Source organism: Anser anser, assembly GCF_964211835.1.
Source record: "Anser anser genome assembly, chromosome: 22".
In the NCBI taxonomy this organism is placed as follows: Eukaryota; Metazoa; Chordata; class Aves; order Anseriformes; family Anatidae; genus Anser; species Anser anser.
In genome coordinates, this window is record NC_139743.1 from 8,105,454 (window position 1) to 8,122,863 (window position 17,410).

At 44.5% G+C, this 17,410-nt stretch overlaps 1 protein-coding gene across 8 annotated transcripts in view; it reads left to right on the forward strand.

Moving 5' to 3' along the window:
* Positions 1-17,410, forward strand: part of APLP2 (amyloid beta precursor like protein 2) — a 48,016-nt gene that overhangs the window by 11,739 nt on the left and 18,867 nt on the right. For all 8 annotated transcript variants that reach the window (XM_083808435.1, XM_083808429.1, XM_083808430.1 and 5 more), the window contains exons 2-4: positions 11,784-11,957; positions 13,128-13,257; positions 16,754-16,866. In XM_083808435.1, coding sequence (XP_083664561.1) covers positions 11,784-11,957; positions 13,128-13,257; positions 16,754-16,866 — 417 coding nt within the window. The remainder of the gene's footprint in view (positions 1-11,783; positions 11,958-13,127; positions 13,258-16,753; positions 16,867-17,410) is intronic.

A 17,410-nucleotide genomic window follows, 5' to 3' on the forward strand; every position in this document is an offset into this window, starting at 1 on the left:
CTTCCACCCATCTTGTATTTAATTGCAGCTCAAGTTTAAAAAAAAAAAAAAAAAAGAGCACTGCTCTCTTAACACCTGCCTTGAAAATTTGTAGGAAGTGCGTAAGGAAACCTCGAGGAAATAGGATATCGGTGTACAGTGAGTTCCTTCTTCCCGCTGAAAGCAGGAAGAAATTGATAACAAAATTTGAAATCTCCTTTTATCATGCATGAAAGTCAGTTCTCCCGTTTCGTTTGTTTCCTTGTAATGCTTCACAATCTGATAGAGCTCAGTAGACCCAAGACCTGTAAAACCCTGGAGGTCAGTGTGCTTGTGCAACACGCAAAGTCAGTTAACTCTTGCAGAACAGCAGCCTTGACATATTTGAGGCTCTGTGCTAACTTCTGTTGAACTAGTTTTACTTTCTGGATCAGCAAAATCAGTAAAGGGGATCTGAACCTAGCCAGCTTTAGGCCGTGCTATAAATTACTGCTTAATTTTCTAATAGCATTAAGCAGTTACTCTAAGTAGAGGTCTGTTGCTTCCCTTAAAGGAACTGTTTAATACATCCATTAGAGTTTCCGTATGCTGGCTTAGCTACGATATGACGTTGTGACTATTAAACCCCGGCTGATAAATTAATGCTTTAGAAATAAAATGCTGCTAAATTAGTCAGGATTGCTTTCAAAGAGTAAAAGACTGAAATCCATTAAGCCATTACTGAGGTCCTTTCGTCACTTGCTGTGACCCAGCAGCTGACAAAACTTCAGGGTACTTCAAAAGGCTCCTTGCCATTTGACCCCTCTCTTGTGTTAGGTTGCTAAATCTGGGGGTGGGAGCTTTAGGGGCTGGAGTTCCCGTTTTATACTGCACTTTGAAAGAAGAAAGTAAGTTGTGAGATTCCAGCCTGAATTCTGCCATTAGTAATGGGATGCTTCAGAGATGTTTGGCTCTGGGGTGACAAACGTAGAAATAAACAAATAAACTTCCACTGTCTGGCTGCTGGAATTGAGCTGTGTTGCTCCAAAGCCGTCTTCCTGCTCTTCAGCCTTTTTGCTACTTAAGTGTTTGGCTTTTCTTTTAAACAAACAAACAACAAAAAACCTAAAAACCCGGCACACAGCTCTGCTCTTGCATGCTTGTTTGCTGAACTCCAGTTTGCCAGTATTAGGGGAAGGAAAGTGGCAGCTTTTCATCAGTTTTGTTGCTGTTTACTGGGATCAAAAATAACTGCAGTCAGGAAAATTGAAGGGCTGTTTTTATGTGAGAAGTTGAGATGGGTTTGCTAAAGTAATTCTTTTGCCTTTTTTTTTTTTTTTTTTTACCCGTAAGTGGTAGGAACTTTTCCTAATGAGCAGCTTAAATGCAAACTAAACTTTCTTAGGGCATTGAGGTTTTGTCTTCAAGAAAAAAAATATTGTTTACTGTAACTGAATAAACTGAGAATATCAGTGTGGGAATCTTTAAGCAGCAAATACAAAGATTTTTAAAGTGCTGCTTTCTACGCCCCTGCACATTAAATATTCTTAAAGGATTTTGTTTTGTATGCGAGCGCTGATACAAGGTGCTGCCTGAAAGATGCTCAGCCATAAGCAGTTCTTAGAATAAATAACAGTAGGAGGAAGAGGTGTGTGGGGAGTTGTTTTTGTTTTAAGATCCCAATTTGCATTATTTTCTAAATATATTTTGTAAGAGCTAATTTACCCCATCTCAGTAATATCTGCTAACTGCTGACTTACTCTCATAGGCCTGTAATTTATAGAATTAACCCCTACCTTTGACAGTACCTTAAAAGTTTTAAGGGTAAATATACCCTCAGTTTGGACGCTGAAAAACAGCAAGGCTGTTCCATAATTAGTTTGGTAACGTGTTGATTTTGGTCTGGATCAGCAAATACTTGGCAAAGCTCGGGGAGCAACTGCAAAGTTGAGAGCAGCCCTGGATTTGAGCCGTGGGATTCCTGTTCTCAAAAGATGGTCATTAGAGTGGCTTGGACAGCCAGCACTTAAAAACCTCATGGTTTCCCCTTCCAGATTTGAAGTTTCGTTTGGACTGTATGTCAGGATTAGCAATTAACGTGTTTTTCAGAAGATTGTGAATTTGGGGGTGGAAAGCCAGCAACACAACCTGCAGAGCTTCAGCGTGGTTAGAGCATTTCCTGTGGAATTATTCCTGCGTGCCAAAGGAAGTTAACTTGTCACCTAATTGCAGGACTTTAAGATACCAAGTGAGCATTTTATCATGTTCCAAAACAACTGCAGTCTGTGCACGCAAAGAGCCAATCTGTGATGCTGAACGACGTCCATAAAGGGAGGTAAACTTGAGCGCACAAATGGCTGAAACCAACGTAAGCCTGCACTGCAAACTTCCCGCTTATCTTCCCTTTATCTTGCAATTTTTTTTCCAGGTATTTTTCCTTGCCACGTCAAATTCTTGATGCTCTAATAAAATATGCTCTTCAGTTTTCTGCTGGCTTCTTGGATATTTGTGTTGCAGATAAAAACACAATCTGTGCAGCCTTGTTATCTGTTGACATCTGAGTGGTGAGGAGCATGGTTAGGCTGAGAAACCACAGGTTCCTGCAGTGGTCTCCTCTGCAGGCTTTTTTGTGAAGCTCCCAGTGAGCTTCTGAGGTCTCTAAAACAAATATTTGTGTTGATTTTTTTTTACAATTTATTTTTCCTCTGGAATGCTAGATCAGTTTGCATCAGCAGTTTGATTGTTAGCTGTTGCTTGCTTGATGATAATAAATTCTTCTCTCGGTCTCCTTTCTGCCAGTTTTGTCCACTAGGAAAACTTGGACAAGTGCATGTCTGTGATACGTGATGAGCATCGGTCTGGAGGTTACTTTTGGAATGAACGTTCTGTTTTGAAGTGATGAAAGATTTTGTAATTGTACTTTCCTGTGTATGACGGACCTTCTGCATCCTAGTTACTCCTGTGATTGAATCTCTACATGCTAGTTACTCCTGTGGTTATATTCACTAACTCTTACACAGCTAAAGTGCCTTAAGATGGAAAGGATTCATTATTAAACTGCACGGAGAAGTTACTTATTGAGACATGCTATTTTATACTTCTCATGTAGTGCTGGTGTCAGTGAAGCTTTTATGCTATTAACAGTAATAGTCCGTGCTAGCAGCCAGCTCAGTAATGAAATTTAGATCTGAAAAGAGACTTAAGTGCTTTTTCTTTTCCTAAATAAAGCGAAACAGGATTAAACTGCGGCCACTCTTCTTGCACAGTATTTTGCAGTTTTTGCAGTCTTCCAGTTGTCCAGGAAGGCAAAGTCGTCCTGGTCTCTCTGTGGCCTTTGAGGAAGGATTGAGATTGAGGAAGCTCCTGCAGGCTTTAGGATTTCCCATCTGTGTGCTCTTAGACATCTCCTGGTTTGCAATCCATCTCCAGCCTGGCTCTATAAAACCAGTACAGAGTTGTGCTCGCAGCCATGCGGCGTGTTCCCCACGGCCTTCTTTCCTAGGTTTTTAGTGTATGTGAAAACATAAACTTGCACCGAAGCTTTCATTTACTGGCAAGATAACTGGACATCTTGAGTCTCTGTGGTTCAGATGCCCAAATAATTCAAGTGGGAAAGCAGTAATTAGTCTTGCTGTGCAAGGCAGCATGGTGGCACAGATTGGAGCAAGGAGGGGCTGGGGATGAATCCAGCCTGCCCCCACTGACGGCTGACCTTAGGCGAGTCACTTGACTTTGTGCCTCGGTTTAGCCCAGTAATAAATAGGTCCCGCCTGCGTGTGCTGTGATATGGCTTAGAATCGCTCCAGAAGAAGGCACTTTAAATAGCCCCGTTGCTGTGTTTTGCTGCAAAAAGGCAGGAGGTGGCCGTGAGTGCGGCCATGGAGCAGTTTGCGTGAAGCTTGCCCTTGGGGCTCTTGCGCCTGGCGGAAGGCGGCCCGGCCGATTTCACGTGTCCGGACCCTCCTGTGCGCTGCCTTCGGGTTGCTGGCGGGGTCACAGTGCAGCCCACCTCTTCTCCACGCCCTGGGTTTGTAGGATAGCTCTGTGGGAAGCTGTTCTGGCCGCAGCCATTACGCGCAAGCCGTGGTGCTGAAAGCTTGAGGCCTACCAATTGGGCTGTTTACAGGCCGCGGCTCTGGGTGCAGTGCCGTTTGCTCGGGGAACGTTCCAGCCGAGTCGCGCTGAACTTTGCCTCTCCAGGGCTAGAAGAGGCGATGCTAAAGGCGGCCGTGTTACACAACCGGCCTCGGGGAGCCCGGCCTGCCCCGAATCCTGGCTTTGCTAGGTGGGATCGCCTCTCCCTGCGAGGAGCCGCGCTGCCTGCGGTGCCGCTTCCCCTATCTGTACGCCGCAGATGTCTGACAGCAGATTATCTGCCCGGTGACTCACCAAGGCTTGGTTTGTGGAGCGTGATAAACTAGGGGGAGGGGGGGGAGGATAATCTGCTGTGTAATTAGTACAAATTCCACGGGCAGAAAGGCTGCCCGTGAGTCACAGGTACGTGGAATCTCCCCCTTCCCCTGCAGAAAGGCGGAGGAAGGCGCAGAAGCAGTAGAAAATGCTCCAGGCTTCAGCGCTGTTTGGGTCTTTGCGGTGCTACGGCTGCTGTCAGCACATCTGAAAGCGCATGGGTTATTGTTACGGAACTTCCGAGCGTCCAAGGCTGCGTGTTAGCCACCGACAGCGGGGATCTAAATATAAACTGCACCCAGGCCAGCGCTGCAGCTCCGGCGCTGGTTTCCAGTTTTTGGCCGGTGCAGGATTCTCTACCACAAAAGTCAGTAAAGGACGAGCCGATGAGAATGCCGCCCCTTCCAGCAAGTTAAAGTAAGCCAAAGACTGCTTTACTGAGATTTCTGCCATTTAAATTCAAAAGCAAACACAGGCTGGTATTATCAGCTCACACCAGATCTGCCTGCAGACAATAATTCTTCCTGTCTTGGACCCCTGCCCGCGTGCATTATTGTAATTATCAGCAATTTAAAAAAAAATAAAGCAATAGAGCTAGGATGAGCTGCTAGTCTGTAGATTTACTGCCTGCTGTGTCAGACATTCATTAGCCTTCCTGGGTTCAAGCCACCTATCTGCTGAATAAAAGCAGGAAGAGAAGCTAAGGAAAACAAAGTGTGGAACACCATCTGAAGCACGAATTGGAGGCTCTGCTCATGTTTACAAGTTATAAATCCAAATACAGGGGAATTTCAAATATTCTGTTTAGAAGTTGTTGTGCATAAAATCCCTTTGCCAACTTCCCTCGGTTTTTAATCCAAGTGTTGATTTCCTGAATCCTAGCTTGCCATAAACAGTTCATTAGCAGGTGAGACTCAAGGCGATGAATGTAAGGTTTAAGGGCTGTGCAGTGCCTGGAGACTGGGGGGCTCAGCTCCAAATTCCAGCCGGGGTCTTCTCCTCCTCCTCCCCAGAGCTCCAGCTGAACGCTTCGCATCGGACTGCAGCAGTGAAGTTTCTGAGTAAACATCTCTTGAGCCTTTAATTTTGTAAAGGACTGGCCTCTGCTTATGGCAGGAGGGATCCCCGTGTCTGCCCTGCAGACAGCAGAAACTTGGGGCTTAGAAGCAGTCAGGTCCCTGCACAAAGCGCATGCCAGGTTTCAGCCAAGGAAGGGGCAGAAAGTCAAAACACACATTTAGAAGGGACGGTCATCAAGGGCTGTGCTCAAAGGGAGGCTCATAAGGTAGCAGGACTCATTTTTGGGTCAGAGGAGCTGTTTGAATTCCTGAGCGGTCTTGAAAAAGTTCAATTTATATTCTGCCTATGCGCGGTTATTCCACAGGCCTGGGAAGAGCTGCAGTGCTGACATCCCTGTGTTGCACTACAGATAGAATGGGAAACATATTATTTTCAATGAAATCCAGAAAAGCTTTTTTTTTTTTTTTTTTACTTAAGTAAAGGTGGGAAGTGAAATTTATCTGGATAGTGGGGTCTGTGCCAGATGGGGATGGCATGTTGGTTTATGCCTCGCGTACATTATGATTTAGTAAGCAATCTTTCTTTTGAGAAGCTTTACTTAATTAAAAATAAACAGTGCAAGTAATCGTTCAAAGTACAGTCTGGCGTTTCTTGTCGGTGCAGCAGCAAACAGTTGTGGAGTATTTAACTCTACCGAGCAGGAAATCTGATCTGACCCGTGGACAATGCTGCAGAGGGCTGCGCATTTTCTTATGAGGCCAGGAACGTCCCCGGCACGTATCAGTCTGTGTTCTCTGGCCGCTGTCGATGCAGTTCATGCTCGGAGGTCTCCTCAGCAGCCTGGGAATCCTGGAGGCTGAAGTTTCAGTTTTAAAACATCTGCTTGTGTTGCTGCAGAGGAAGCCTAAATGTAAAGTGAGCTCGAAACAAAGGGAGGTGTCTGTTGCATTGTCAATTGTTTGCCCTGTGCACGCTAGCGGGGAGACCAGGATTTTCCATACTGCGTATTCCTAATGTTTCTCTGGAAGCAATATGCTACGTGAACTCTGGAGCATAAATAAGAAGTGAATCTCAGATATTCTGCTCAGCTCCTGTGCACCCTGGTTCTGCTGGAATAAAGACGCCTATTCTGGCTAATCTGATCAGATAGCGAGGTTAGTCTAATTTTAACCTCACAGAAAATTCAGAATGTAGTTACATCTGACATTTTGCAGATACCTGTGCTATTAGGAAAGCTCAAAAAAGAAACTCCAGCCGCCTGTATTCTGAAGCCCCCAGCAGCATGCCAGAAGGCTTTCCTGAACAGCGTTTGATAGTGAGCAGAATAGCCAGCCTGCTCAATACGCTGTGTTGTGATGAGGTTTAGCAGATCCTGGAAATCTACGACAAAGGAAAATGGCTATTTTTTCTTGTTTGTTTCAGTGGGGATTGAAAGAGGCACTGCTGGGTGTTCCCATACCCTCTGTTGTTTGCGGCTGCAATTCAGAATGAAATAAGAGATTAAAGGACTGCATCCGCTACGAGAGTGTTGAGATGCTCTAGTGAAGGTGCAAAATTGTTTTGCAGGTTAAAATAATTCTCTTGGGCTGCTGTTTCTCCCAGCCTCATGGATCAAAATTGTTTCCTGGAGTTGGTCAAAGCCTCGCAGACAGCAGTGATGCTACCAAGATGGCATCCATCTATAAAACTGCTTCCTCGTGATGTGCAGCTTGTGAATTTAATGCTGGAGTTTGGGCCATGCCAGTTTTTAGTCACCCATTGTATCTTAGAGGCACATTATGAACCTCCAATTTAATTTAAATTACAAAAGCATTTTACAATTAATTAAGAGTTCTCTCCTAGAAGAATGAGAGGGAAGATGAGAGGGAAGGCTTTGAAAGTCTTAAAAGCAGAAAATCAAAATGATGGACACAGCAGTCACTTTGCACGCAGCGTTTCCAAGAAATTCTTAACTTACTGAGACGTGCCTGACGAGATAACTAGAGGCTTCAGTTTTACCTTGCTCTGGCAAAAGGAAGCTGGCAAGTTCTCCAGGAGAAGCAGGGATGGTTTCTTCCTGACCCCACAGAGGTCTCTCTTTTGGGCCATCGCTCAGCCATGTGATGAACCAGCTCAGAAGACCAATTTGGGTTAACAAGTTGTCTTTCCAGACTTACTTCTAAGTCTCGAGTTTCTCATTTGAGACAGTAGATACTTACAGGGGAAAAAAATGTGTGACCCTTTTTGGAGTACAGAGCCCAAGCCTCTGGATGGGTAAAACCCACCTTTGAAAGCCGCTGTCCCAAAATTTAAGAGGTTAGGAGTAAATGAAAGACTGGATGCTCAGGCAGAGGTGCTTCCATCAGAGAAGAAGATTTAGATGTCTGAATTCCAGTGTTTGAGGACCGTAAATCAGGCCCTGCATGACAGGGTGAGGAATTTAACTGACATTAACTGGCCAGAGATTTATGTGTTTATGGAATCAAATGCTTTTCTGGTCTTGGAAAGCAAACTGGATTACAGAATTATACCAAAAGGCAGAGTGAAATTTATCATGAATTGTTTTGTAAATTCAAGTGCTAGCAAGGAAAGTGATGGTTTATGTAACAGTCTTTTCCCAAATAGCAGCCACCGCGTTACGGGTGTGTATTCAGAGGGTAACACCCACCGAAGGAGTGCTCACCGAGGATGTGCACCGCTGGGTGAGCTCTCCTCGCTGTGCACGGTGCCCCTCCCAGGCTGTCAGCCTGCTTATTTAAGGGATTTAGTACTTGTTCCCTCGCACCAAGAGAGGTGGCTGCTTCCATTTATGGCTGGGAAATTCCCAGGGAGAAATGTGCTTTCAGTTTCTTCATCCCTCTGCAATGTGGAATGGGTGAATTCTCTGAAATACCGAGCGGCTTAGCCAAGGGCAATTTCTGCCTTGCTCTTCCTTCTCCTTGCGTGTTCCCCAACCCTCCTTTTGCAAAATAATGCTGGAGTGTTGGGTAACTAACCTCAAGCCTGGTCAGCCTGAGTGATCGGCTTTTATTTTTGGTATGGTGAGGGCAATTGTGTGGGCAACAGGAAAGGTCTTTGCCCCCAAAACCCTTGTAGGCGACTTTCTTCCCTTGAGCGGCAGTGTTACAGGGGTTTGTTTGTGCTGTGCTCTGCCATTGCAGGTAGAATGAGATAAAATGCTAAATGAAGTAAGTGAGGTGTTTGGTGGCTGGAGCGGATTGTCAGTGGTGAAAAACCGAAGCCCGTTACTCAAAAACCTTACCTTGCAGACCCTGGGCTTAAAGATTCAACTTCTGTGCAAAGTTCATTAATTTACTCAACTGTGTGATTCAAGACAAGATTCTGCCATTTGATTAAAAGCGGTGAAATCAAGCAGGTAATTAGTCTCGTTTGTTCAGCTGCGAATTGGGGTTTAGCATGTTCTGGTAGCTACAGCAACAGCCCTCTACTGATATGCAAACTATTCGAACAATCCGGGAGGAGGAATGATACCTTTGCCACAGTGCCAGAGGTGTCAAGCCGGAGAGACAGCAAAAACAAACAGCAGCTAACATCAGTATGTAAATACGGGGTGGTCATGATTTCAGGAGCTTGGTATGTGTTTGAACAGGAGCTCTGCTCATGCAAGAGGGGTTGTGAAGGGATTACTTATGGATGTTTCTGCCTCCGGACGGACCCGCACCTCTCCTGCTTGTGCCCTGACCTTCTTTTGCTGCACTCTGGTGAAGTTTCTTTTGAAGAAGAGAACTTTAAGGCACAGCCTGTGCTAGTGATGTCCGAACCATTCCTAACACGTACATTTTATTCGCTTTTGATGCTCTGTATTCTTCTTACAAGGGCTAATGCTGTGCGCATACTTGATCTTGCATTTCTTTTTTTTTTCAGAATTCAGCTCGAATCTTGGATGCAGTTGTGGTGTTGTCATAAAACAAAGTTTTGTTGTGGCTTGTTTCCTTTAACGTGTCAAGTCTTGTGCTCTCTGGAAAGCGGTTGTTGGTACCAAAGCGCTGTTTGTTTGCAGAGAGATAAAAAGGCCCTCTTGCAAGTTCGTGTGCGTGTGTTTTTATAGAGTTACAAAGGATCATTCTCCACTTGCCTTTTTCTTCTGGCACAATAGGGCAGTGAGGAAGGCAGAGCGAGAGCCTGGGTTTTGCTGCGTGGTGCCGGTCAGCACCTGTTAGAAGCACGTGTTGGTTAAATGGTTTCTGAAGGAACAAAGGCACTGCACCCCGTTACCTAAGCCTCAGCCTATTTATCGATCCTCCTAGACCTGAAATGCCTAACTGGCTTCTCGCTGCCCTACTGATGCTGCTGCCTAGGTAGCACGATGTTTGTGGCGTTACTCTCCCGTTGGAAGTCTGTAGTTTTTATCGTGATTACTCCATACTCCAGGAGGTCAAAAGAGAAGAGAATAACAAGCGAAGGTTTTGCCCTTTAACTTGTGCCTCCTGTACTCCCTCCAAGACCTGATGGAGAGCAGGGGAGGACTCGGAGCTTGGCCCTTTCCACGCCTCTTACGGAGCAAGCCAGCGAATTAAGTCTCTGTTGGAAGAGCTGAGATTACGTGCGAATTCGGATGTGTTCATTCCGTGTATTGTAACTTCTAGGCCTTTGACTTCGTAGATAGCAAGTAAAAGTAGCTGGTTTTAGCAAAACTGTTGCTTGACATCACTCGTAGGGGCAGAAGGGATGCTTCTCCGCTGTCGGCATGGAGCTGAAAGGCTGCAATGAGGAGGAGGCCTTCATGTTCAGCTGTGCTAAGCGCAGAGAAGTGAGCGGCGCTTTGAACTTGGAAGCAGCTTGTTACTGGAACATTGGTACTGGTATCTGTTATATATAGTTCAATATTTTATTACTTCGTGATCTGTGCTACAATTTGCTCTCACAAGCGTCTGTTGGTGGAAGGGGTTAGAGTAAACAGAAACCACTTCTCCCTGAATGTTTCTCCTAAAGGCAACGCGCTGTTGGATAGTCCTTAAAACTCAAGGGGTAATTTTTCTGAAGGTAAGGCATGAATCTGTGCTTTTGTACCTCGGGTTGGTCCTACCCCCTGAGCACAGCCACGTGCTCAGCACTAAGCAGGCCGTGATCCTGAGTGCCTTATCTGCAGGCAGTGCTTGTGTGTGAAAGGGGAGGGGGGAAGCGGGCTAATCACAAGGGAGTTAATTTTTTGCTAATATCCAGCCACCGGGAGCTGCACGCAGGGTTATCGGGTTGAAATCACCTCTTGGTCACTTTTATACTTGCTGCGAGCATACGCATGTCAGTGTAAGTTGATGAGGATCTGCAGGCAATAGGGAACGAACGGCGCCTGCAGAAATGTATGCATTTTTGAGTGCTTGAAAGGTTAAATCTGAAGGCAGGACTGGTGGCCTTGGGTGGTGCTGCCTCCAGAGGAGCAGAGGCTTAGGGGCAGTGGTGCCCCGAAGCTTGTGTCTTGCTGTTTCTCATCTGCCTTGTCTGAAGCAGCTGAAATGGATTTCACTCCCCCAAAAACACTTGCAAGAGCTTTCGAGGTGGGAGTTCGTGCGGTGGGTTTGTTTGTCGTTGCTCATAGGGTTTTCAGTTACGCAGGGCGAAGACGTTCAACTCTCAGCATAACCTCAGCCTTTCAGAAACCCCCCACCTCTGCAATTTAATTTAAATCCCCTGTTCTTCCTCCGGTCAGCCAGCAAGATTTCAGAAAGGGAGGCTGACCTTGTTTTCATCGATCGGTCTGCAGCTTGACCCGGACGTGGGTCTGCCTTGTCGGGTTTTTGTCCTGTGCTCTCAGTCTGCTGGTGCCAGGTGGGGAGAGCACAGAATGTGCATCAGAGCGGGAGGCAGCAGGCTTTGAGGAGTCGGTTGCAACAGGGACATTTCTCTGATTCAGCAGAAGTCGTCTTTACTCGTATGTTTGGGCAAGAAAGCTAGGTGCTTCCATCCCAGATATTTGAAGATTTCTGGAAAAACACATGGCTTGAAAGTCTGAGCCAGCCTCGTGAAGTGGGAAGTAATTATTTTTATTAGCAGTAGCAATGCTGGTAGCCTCAGAGGAGTTTCTGCCAAGAGTTAATGATATTAGTTATTTATCTCCCTATGCTGGGGACGGAAGGGAGCTCTTTTAAGTTCTTCAGACATCTGTTTTAGCTTTTGTGGGCACAACCTTTAAGTGTGAATTACTCTTTGCTTTTGTAAGCTGTTGTTGCAATAATAAAAATAGAGTTTGGAAAAACAAATATATTGCTGGTGGAAACTTGGTGTGGGCCCACCAGCTTTAAGGAATATGGTTGCAAAATACATTTGCAAGACTCCACTGATGCTCTGGATTAAGTGGGAGCGCTCTGAGTAGATGCCAGAGCCTTTCTGGTTCTTTGAGTTGCTCTGCTTTCTATCAGATAAAGCAATAAATGTTTTCTTTCTGTTTGTCTTCACAGGCACTCGCAGCCAATGCTGGGACAGGGTTTGCGGTGGCAGAGCCTCAAATTGCCATGTTCTGCGGGAAGCTAAATATGCATGTGAATATCCAGACTGGGAAATGGGAACCTGACACTTCTGGGACCAAGAGCTGCTTTGGAAGAAAGGAAGAGATTCTGCAGTACTGCCAGGAGGTGAGGATCGCTGTGTGATCCTGCGTGTTCACTGCTGCTGAGGAGTTGGGTTTGAATTTAGCCAGTCAGTAGCAAAGCAAACCTTCAGGAGAGCATCTCGTGTTTGACTAGCTCTGCTCCCTGGACTGTCCGGCTGTGTTACTGCCCAGGAAGAGCAGGGGGGACGCTGCAGTGGGATTTAGGAGCTACATCTGATTTAGATCAGCTTATGCAGCCAGTGAAGGTCCTTGGTCTGTAAGTCAGGGAGGTACCTCTGAGCTAGTCAGAGCAGCAGCTGCTCCGTATCTGCAAAAAGGGAACCCGGTGCCTATTTGAGTCGGAGTGGGGTTGTGTTGTTATTGGTGATGTGTTCAGAACAGCCAGAATATTAGAAAAATATTTTCATCAAAATGTTGGCAGTATTTTTAGGTTCTTCACGCTTTATTGTAAAGGCCTTAATCTCCTTTCAGTGTGCTCCAGATAGTGCAGCATATTGGCCTTGATAATTGTCTTTAATTATTCCTTGGAGGTAACAGGCATGTAAAATACCACAAGGAATGTTGTTTTTTTTTTTTCTTTTTTTTTAATGGGAAGGTGATAGAGCACACCATGTCTGGACTGGAAAACTTTCAAAACTTTTTTACAAGGCTGATGTTCACATAGCGGAAGCCTAAATATAAATCGGCGTCCAGACTTGAGAACTTGAGCAGAACGTAGGGATCATATTAATAAATTATAAATGGAGCAGGCATAAGGAAACCTGAGGAGTTAGGTGCATGTTAGCTTGACAAATGCTGAGACAGTCTGAAGATGTTATTAATCCTATTGGTGATTGCCCTCTTCCGGAGGGTATTGCACCAGCCAGAAGGGAACAGGTGAGGATATTCCTCCTCCTCCACTGCTGTCAGAGCCAAACGCCTCAGTGCTGAGCTCCTGCCCCTAACCAGGCTTCCTCCTGCCGCCTGTGAAGGAGTGGTGACATGTTCTGTTGATGCTCTGTGTGACAAACAGCTGGGGGCTTTTTTGTGTCTTCAGCTGTTGTAAGCATGATCCAGAAGAGAATGTGTATCCGTGTGCACGTTTGAACGTATTCTTGTTTAAAGAGTCAGCCTGGCTGCTTCTGGTTAGGAGCCGCTTTGCACGTTTTTTTGTGCTTTCTGGAAGTAAGTCTGTGTGGGTCTTTTTAAACAGATGTACCCAGACCTTCAGATTACGAATGTCGTGGAAGCCAATCAGCCTGTCAGCATCGACAGCTGGTGCAAGAGGGGGAAGAAGCAGTGCAAGGACCACACTCATATTGTTGTGCCCTACAAGTGCCTGGGTGAGTGCGTGATGTGCTTTTCGTGTGTTCCTGTGGGGGAGTAGAGGATTGCCTCCTGGCTTCTTAGGGAACAACTGAGTTTACAGAGCTTCTCTCGTATCAGGTTGCCATTTCCACATCCAACTTCCAGTCAAATGTTTTTATTTCCACAAGATGGAACTCTGCCTTTCTCCAACAGATCGACAGCTTGATAACAGCTGTGCTGGAATAATGGTGCCTGGCGTGAAAAAGAAATCCCCATTCTCTCTGCAACTGCCACAAAAACCTGAAGGCTATTGTATTTGAGTATCACAAAGACATTGGGATTTAATACTCTGATCCTATTTTTGTGGAGCTTTAATATTTTGTTGCCGTGGAGACTTAAATGCTCATAGTGTTCAGGCTTCCTGCTTCGGTCTTGGCAAGAGATCTCTATTCTATTCCAACGACTATATTTAAACTTAGCTGCTTCAAAGAGGCCCTGCTTCTTGCAGCTGTATCCCATGTCCCTACTTTGAACTGTGAAGGAATATTAGATAAACGGTGATGGATTTCACTGTACTTCCCAGAGTCTGTCCGCCCACTCGAATCAGGCAACATGTTCAGCTTGTTTACCTGGCAGCTTTTGACCTGCAGGTTGGGACTGACACTGCTGTGCTGCGTGTGTCCTTAGCAGTAAGCTTCGTCTCAGCTGGCTGAATCTCTTTTCAGTTATCCACTGGAAAAAGGCTTGTTTATCAGTTTGCAAGAAGTCTTGTGCAATCTTGGAGAGTCTGATGGCTGGGAGCAGTCAGTGGGAACCGGTTTCCATAATTTGCAGATGTATCTCAGGGTAGCATGTGGTTTGTCCTAAAAGAGCACAACCAAATCTGCAGAACTGTCTAGGTACTCTTCTCCTGTATGTCATACCTTCCACTAGATGATCACAAAGCACCTCACAAAAATTTTGTGTGGTTGCATCCTGGGAGAAAGATGCTTCTCTTTATAGATGTGGAAATTCAGGTTTGAGAAGCAGCCGAACCCAGCTGATTATACTGAGTACTGCTAATGGAAATAAGGATGAAAGCAAGATCTCTGGATATATAAGGAGTCATCTCTTTTAAAAATAATCCTCCCCCAAGCCTATTCTTCAGCTGAAAATTAAGCTGATTTAGTGACACTGCCCTAAAATGTGATAAGTATAAAACTGTTAAAGGTTTTCATTAGTGTCATCTTTCACAGTGCTCTTGACTTGTGAGGCCCAGCCTGTAAGGCGACTTTATTTTTTAAGATCTGAGTTGCAAGTCAGTCCATAAAATGCATTTTCATTGCCTTTATCAGTCTGCACATTGCTCGTTGTAAACGTATGATGTGTGCTTCTGGGGTACGCATGCCTTTTTTTTTATTATTGTTATAGTCCAACTACATTTTTTATTGCTGTTGCTGCTGCCGTCTTCCTTGCTACATTAATGCACAGACTATCCTGAGATAGGATCTTGCTGTCCTGCCATGTTTAACCTTCTCCTGCCTCTCCCCCACCAGTGAAAGCTCTTTTGTATTTCAAAGGTGAAGGGGGGAGAAGAGAACCCATTAGCACTCTCACTGAACTGTAAAATAAAGGTAACAATGGGATGATGGGAGCAGGGCTGAGCTTGGTGAGGTGTGAAAAGACAAACTGCTGACAGTTCTGGCTAAGCTACTAGGTGGCATGGAAACACCTCTTCTGGCTACTCTGATTTTAAAAGCGAGAGGATTATTTTTTTATTAGCCGTGGTCATGAATGGGGAAGGTGTGTGTAATGGTTTTCCAATTATAAGCTGAGCTGAGAAAACCTTCATGCCAGGATTCAATGCAGCTAGAAACAGCTGTTTCTGTGGCTCTTGTTTATTACTGATTACCGTTTCTAATCAGTTTGAATCTTCTGCCTTCAGACCCCAGAACCACAGACTCTTGATTTTAAAGTTTTGTCAGTTTTTTTTTTTTTATTTATCAGAAACTTTCCACTAACCTCTTGTGAGAGGGAAAGAGGAGAGATTATTAACTCAAAATTGTATCTGGCTTGCTTTCAGAGAAGAAAATAGGGGAAAATAGCATTTCTCTATTATGTCTATTTTTAAATTAAACCAATTTAAAAGGGGTGATGAATGCTAGCTGATTTCATTATCTTATGATTGTCACAAGATAATCTGTCCCCAAACTCTATTTTGACTTCTGTGTGTAGAGCAGAGCACAGAAGTGTTCATCAGCCTTTGGTATCTTCGCTAATGGGCTGCATTAAAATGGGTCACTCAATATATTAAATTTCTTCTGAAAAGATAATGTTGAAGATTGGTTGAACAAGAAATTCTGCTCTCTGGAGACTCCAAGAGAAAAAAACATTTACCTACAGAACTTTTTTCCAATTTAATAAAGTATTCCTAAAGCTGCCAGTCAGGTGTGCCAGGTGTGTTGCTGTGAAACACTTGGACTGAAGACCTTCTCTTAGTCTTCTTAGGGTATATAAGTATTTCCTTATTTTAAAATTACTGGAAGCGGCATTCGAATCTGCAAAGAAGAATCTCAACTCTGAGAAAATTGAATATTTTGCACTCCAGTGACAATGTTTATTAGGAGTGGAGTGAGAACAGCAAGTAATGCTTATGTAGTTCTGGTACTGATTTGACATGTGCTGGTACTAAACTGGGTTGTGGTGGATATTTAAGTTAAATAGCTGTGAAGTCCAACTGATATAAAAGCTGTAGAGCAGGCTGATTATCTTTGTTTCCCTCCTTCCTCAAAAGCAAAAGTCTGGTTTTAAGATTGTGCCAAGACTTCATCACGTTGGTGAGGTTGTGGCTCTCTAAATGTTGGAATGCAGCGTATTTGCTGAGTCTTGGTTTTACTCCGTTTTTTTGGTCTGTATGGCTTTTATTTTCCAGTCCTCTGTGTTTTGGTTAGGACTGTCCGAGTTGGGGAATGTGCTGCAGTTGATCCTGAACTAAGCCATCTGGAAACTGTTGAAAAACAAAACAAACAAGACTAACTCGGATACCCAGATACTGAAAACACAGATAACGCTCGTGGCACATAAAAATTTCCCGGTGGTTACAGCATCAGGCAGCGTGAACTGGCTTTGGTTTGATACAGCTCATTTAGAAATTGGTGATTAAGTGGTTTGAAAACTTCCGTATGCAGATGCGATGTTTTCAAAGATCTGCATGAAATTGCTTCAGTCAATCCTGCCTGTTCCTTGAACAACTGTTCACTTGCATCTTAAACTTTGCTTTCAGTTCAGCCTTAGGCTTTGCATAATGTTTCAGCCATCGGCCCCTTCTCTTGTTTTCATTTTGGAAATTCTGAGGCTCTGATTTTCCGCTAAATTAGCATAGATAGCTGCTGTGTCCCTAAAGAATATGCCTTAGGCAGACCTTAAAGGCACTAACAGCAGTGTACTTTGGGCACCTCTGATACTGGCTTTGTTTTCTGTTTGGAGCTGGATGTTTGTGATGGGACAAATGGACTCTTGTTCACTGTCCTGTGGGCATTTCTTGTTTTTCAGTGGGCGAATTTGTAAGCGACGTCCTGCTGGTCCCGGAGAAGTGCCGATTCTTCCACAAGGAGCGGATGGATGTGTGTGAAAGTCATCAGCACTGGCACACAGTAGCAAAAGAGGTAACTGAGCTGCTTTGGCAAGAATATTTACTCTGGATCTGTCTACTCAGATGCTTGGAGTACTGGAGCATAACAATGTTTATCTCTGGGGTCTTATATTCCCAGGTTGTAGTCTATGGACTGAGGCAGAGAGAAATGAAAAAATGTTTAAAAGAACTCAAGTGACTTAAAAAAAAAAAAAAAAAAGTGTGTAGCTAGCTGAGTTATTTTTCACTCCTGAAAAGCTGTCCTAAGTAGCTTGCTGAAGATCATATTTAGGATGGAGCTAGGAATTGAAATCAGGTCCCTGGAATATATCGCTAACCAGTGGCTCATCCTTTTTCCCGGGGTGGATGGCCTCTGTGGTCGTGGGATGTTTTGTAATTTTCTTGCATATTTTGCATTAATGTTGGTGGTGCCGCTGCTGGGGATTTGGTTTGGAGTGCAATGTGAGTTATGTTGTGACGATTAGTGGAGGTTTTACATAAGAGATGGATTATCTTCTCAGAATAAATCTAGCCCTTGGGTTTTTTTGATGTTTTTGTTTGTTTTATCTGACTAGCGA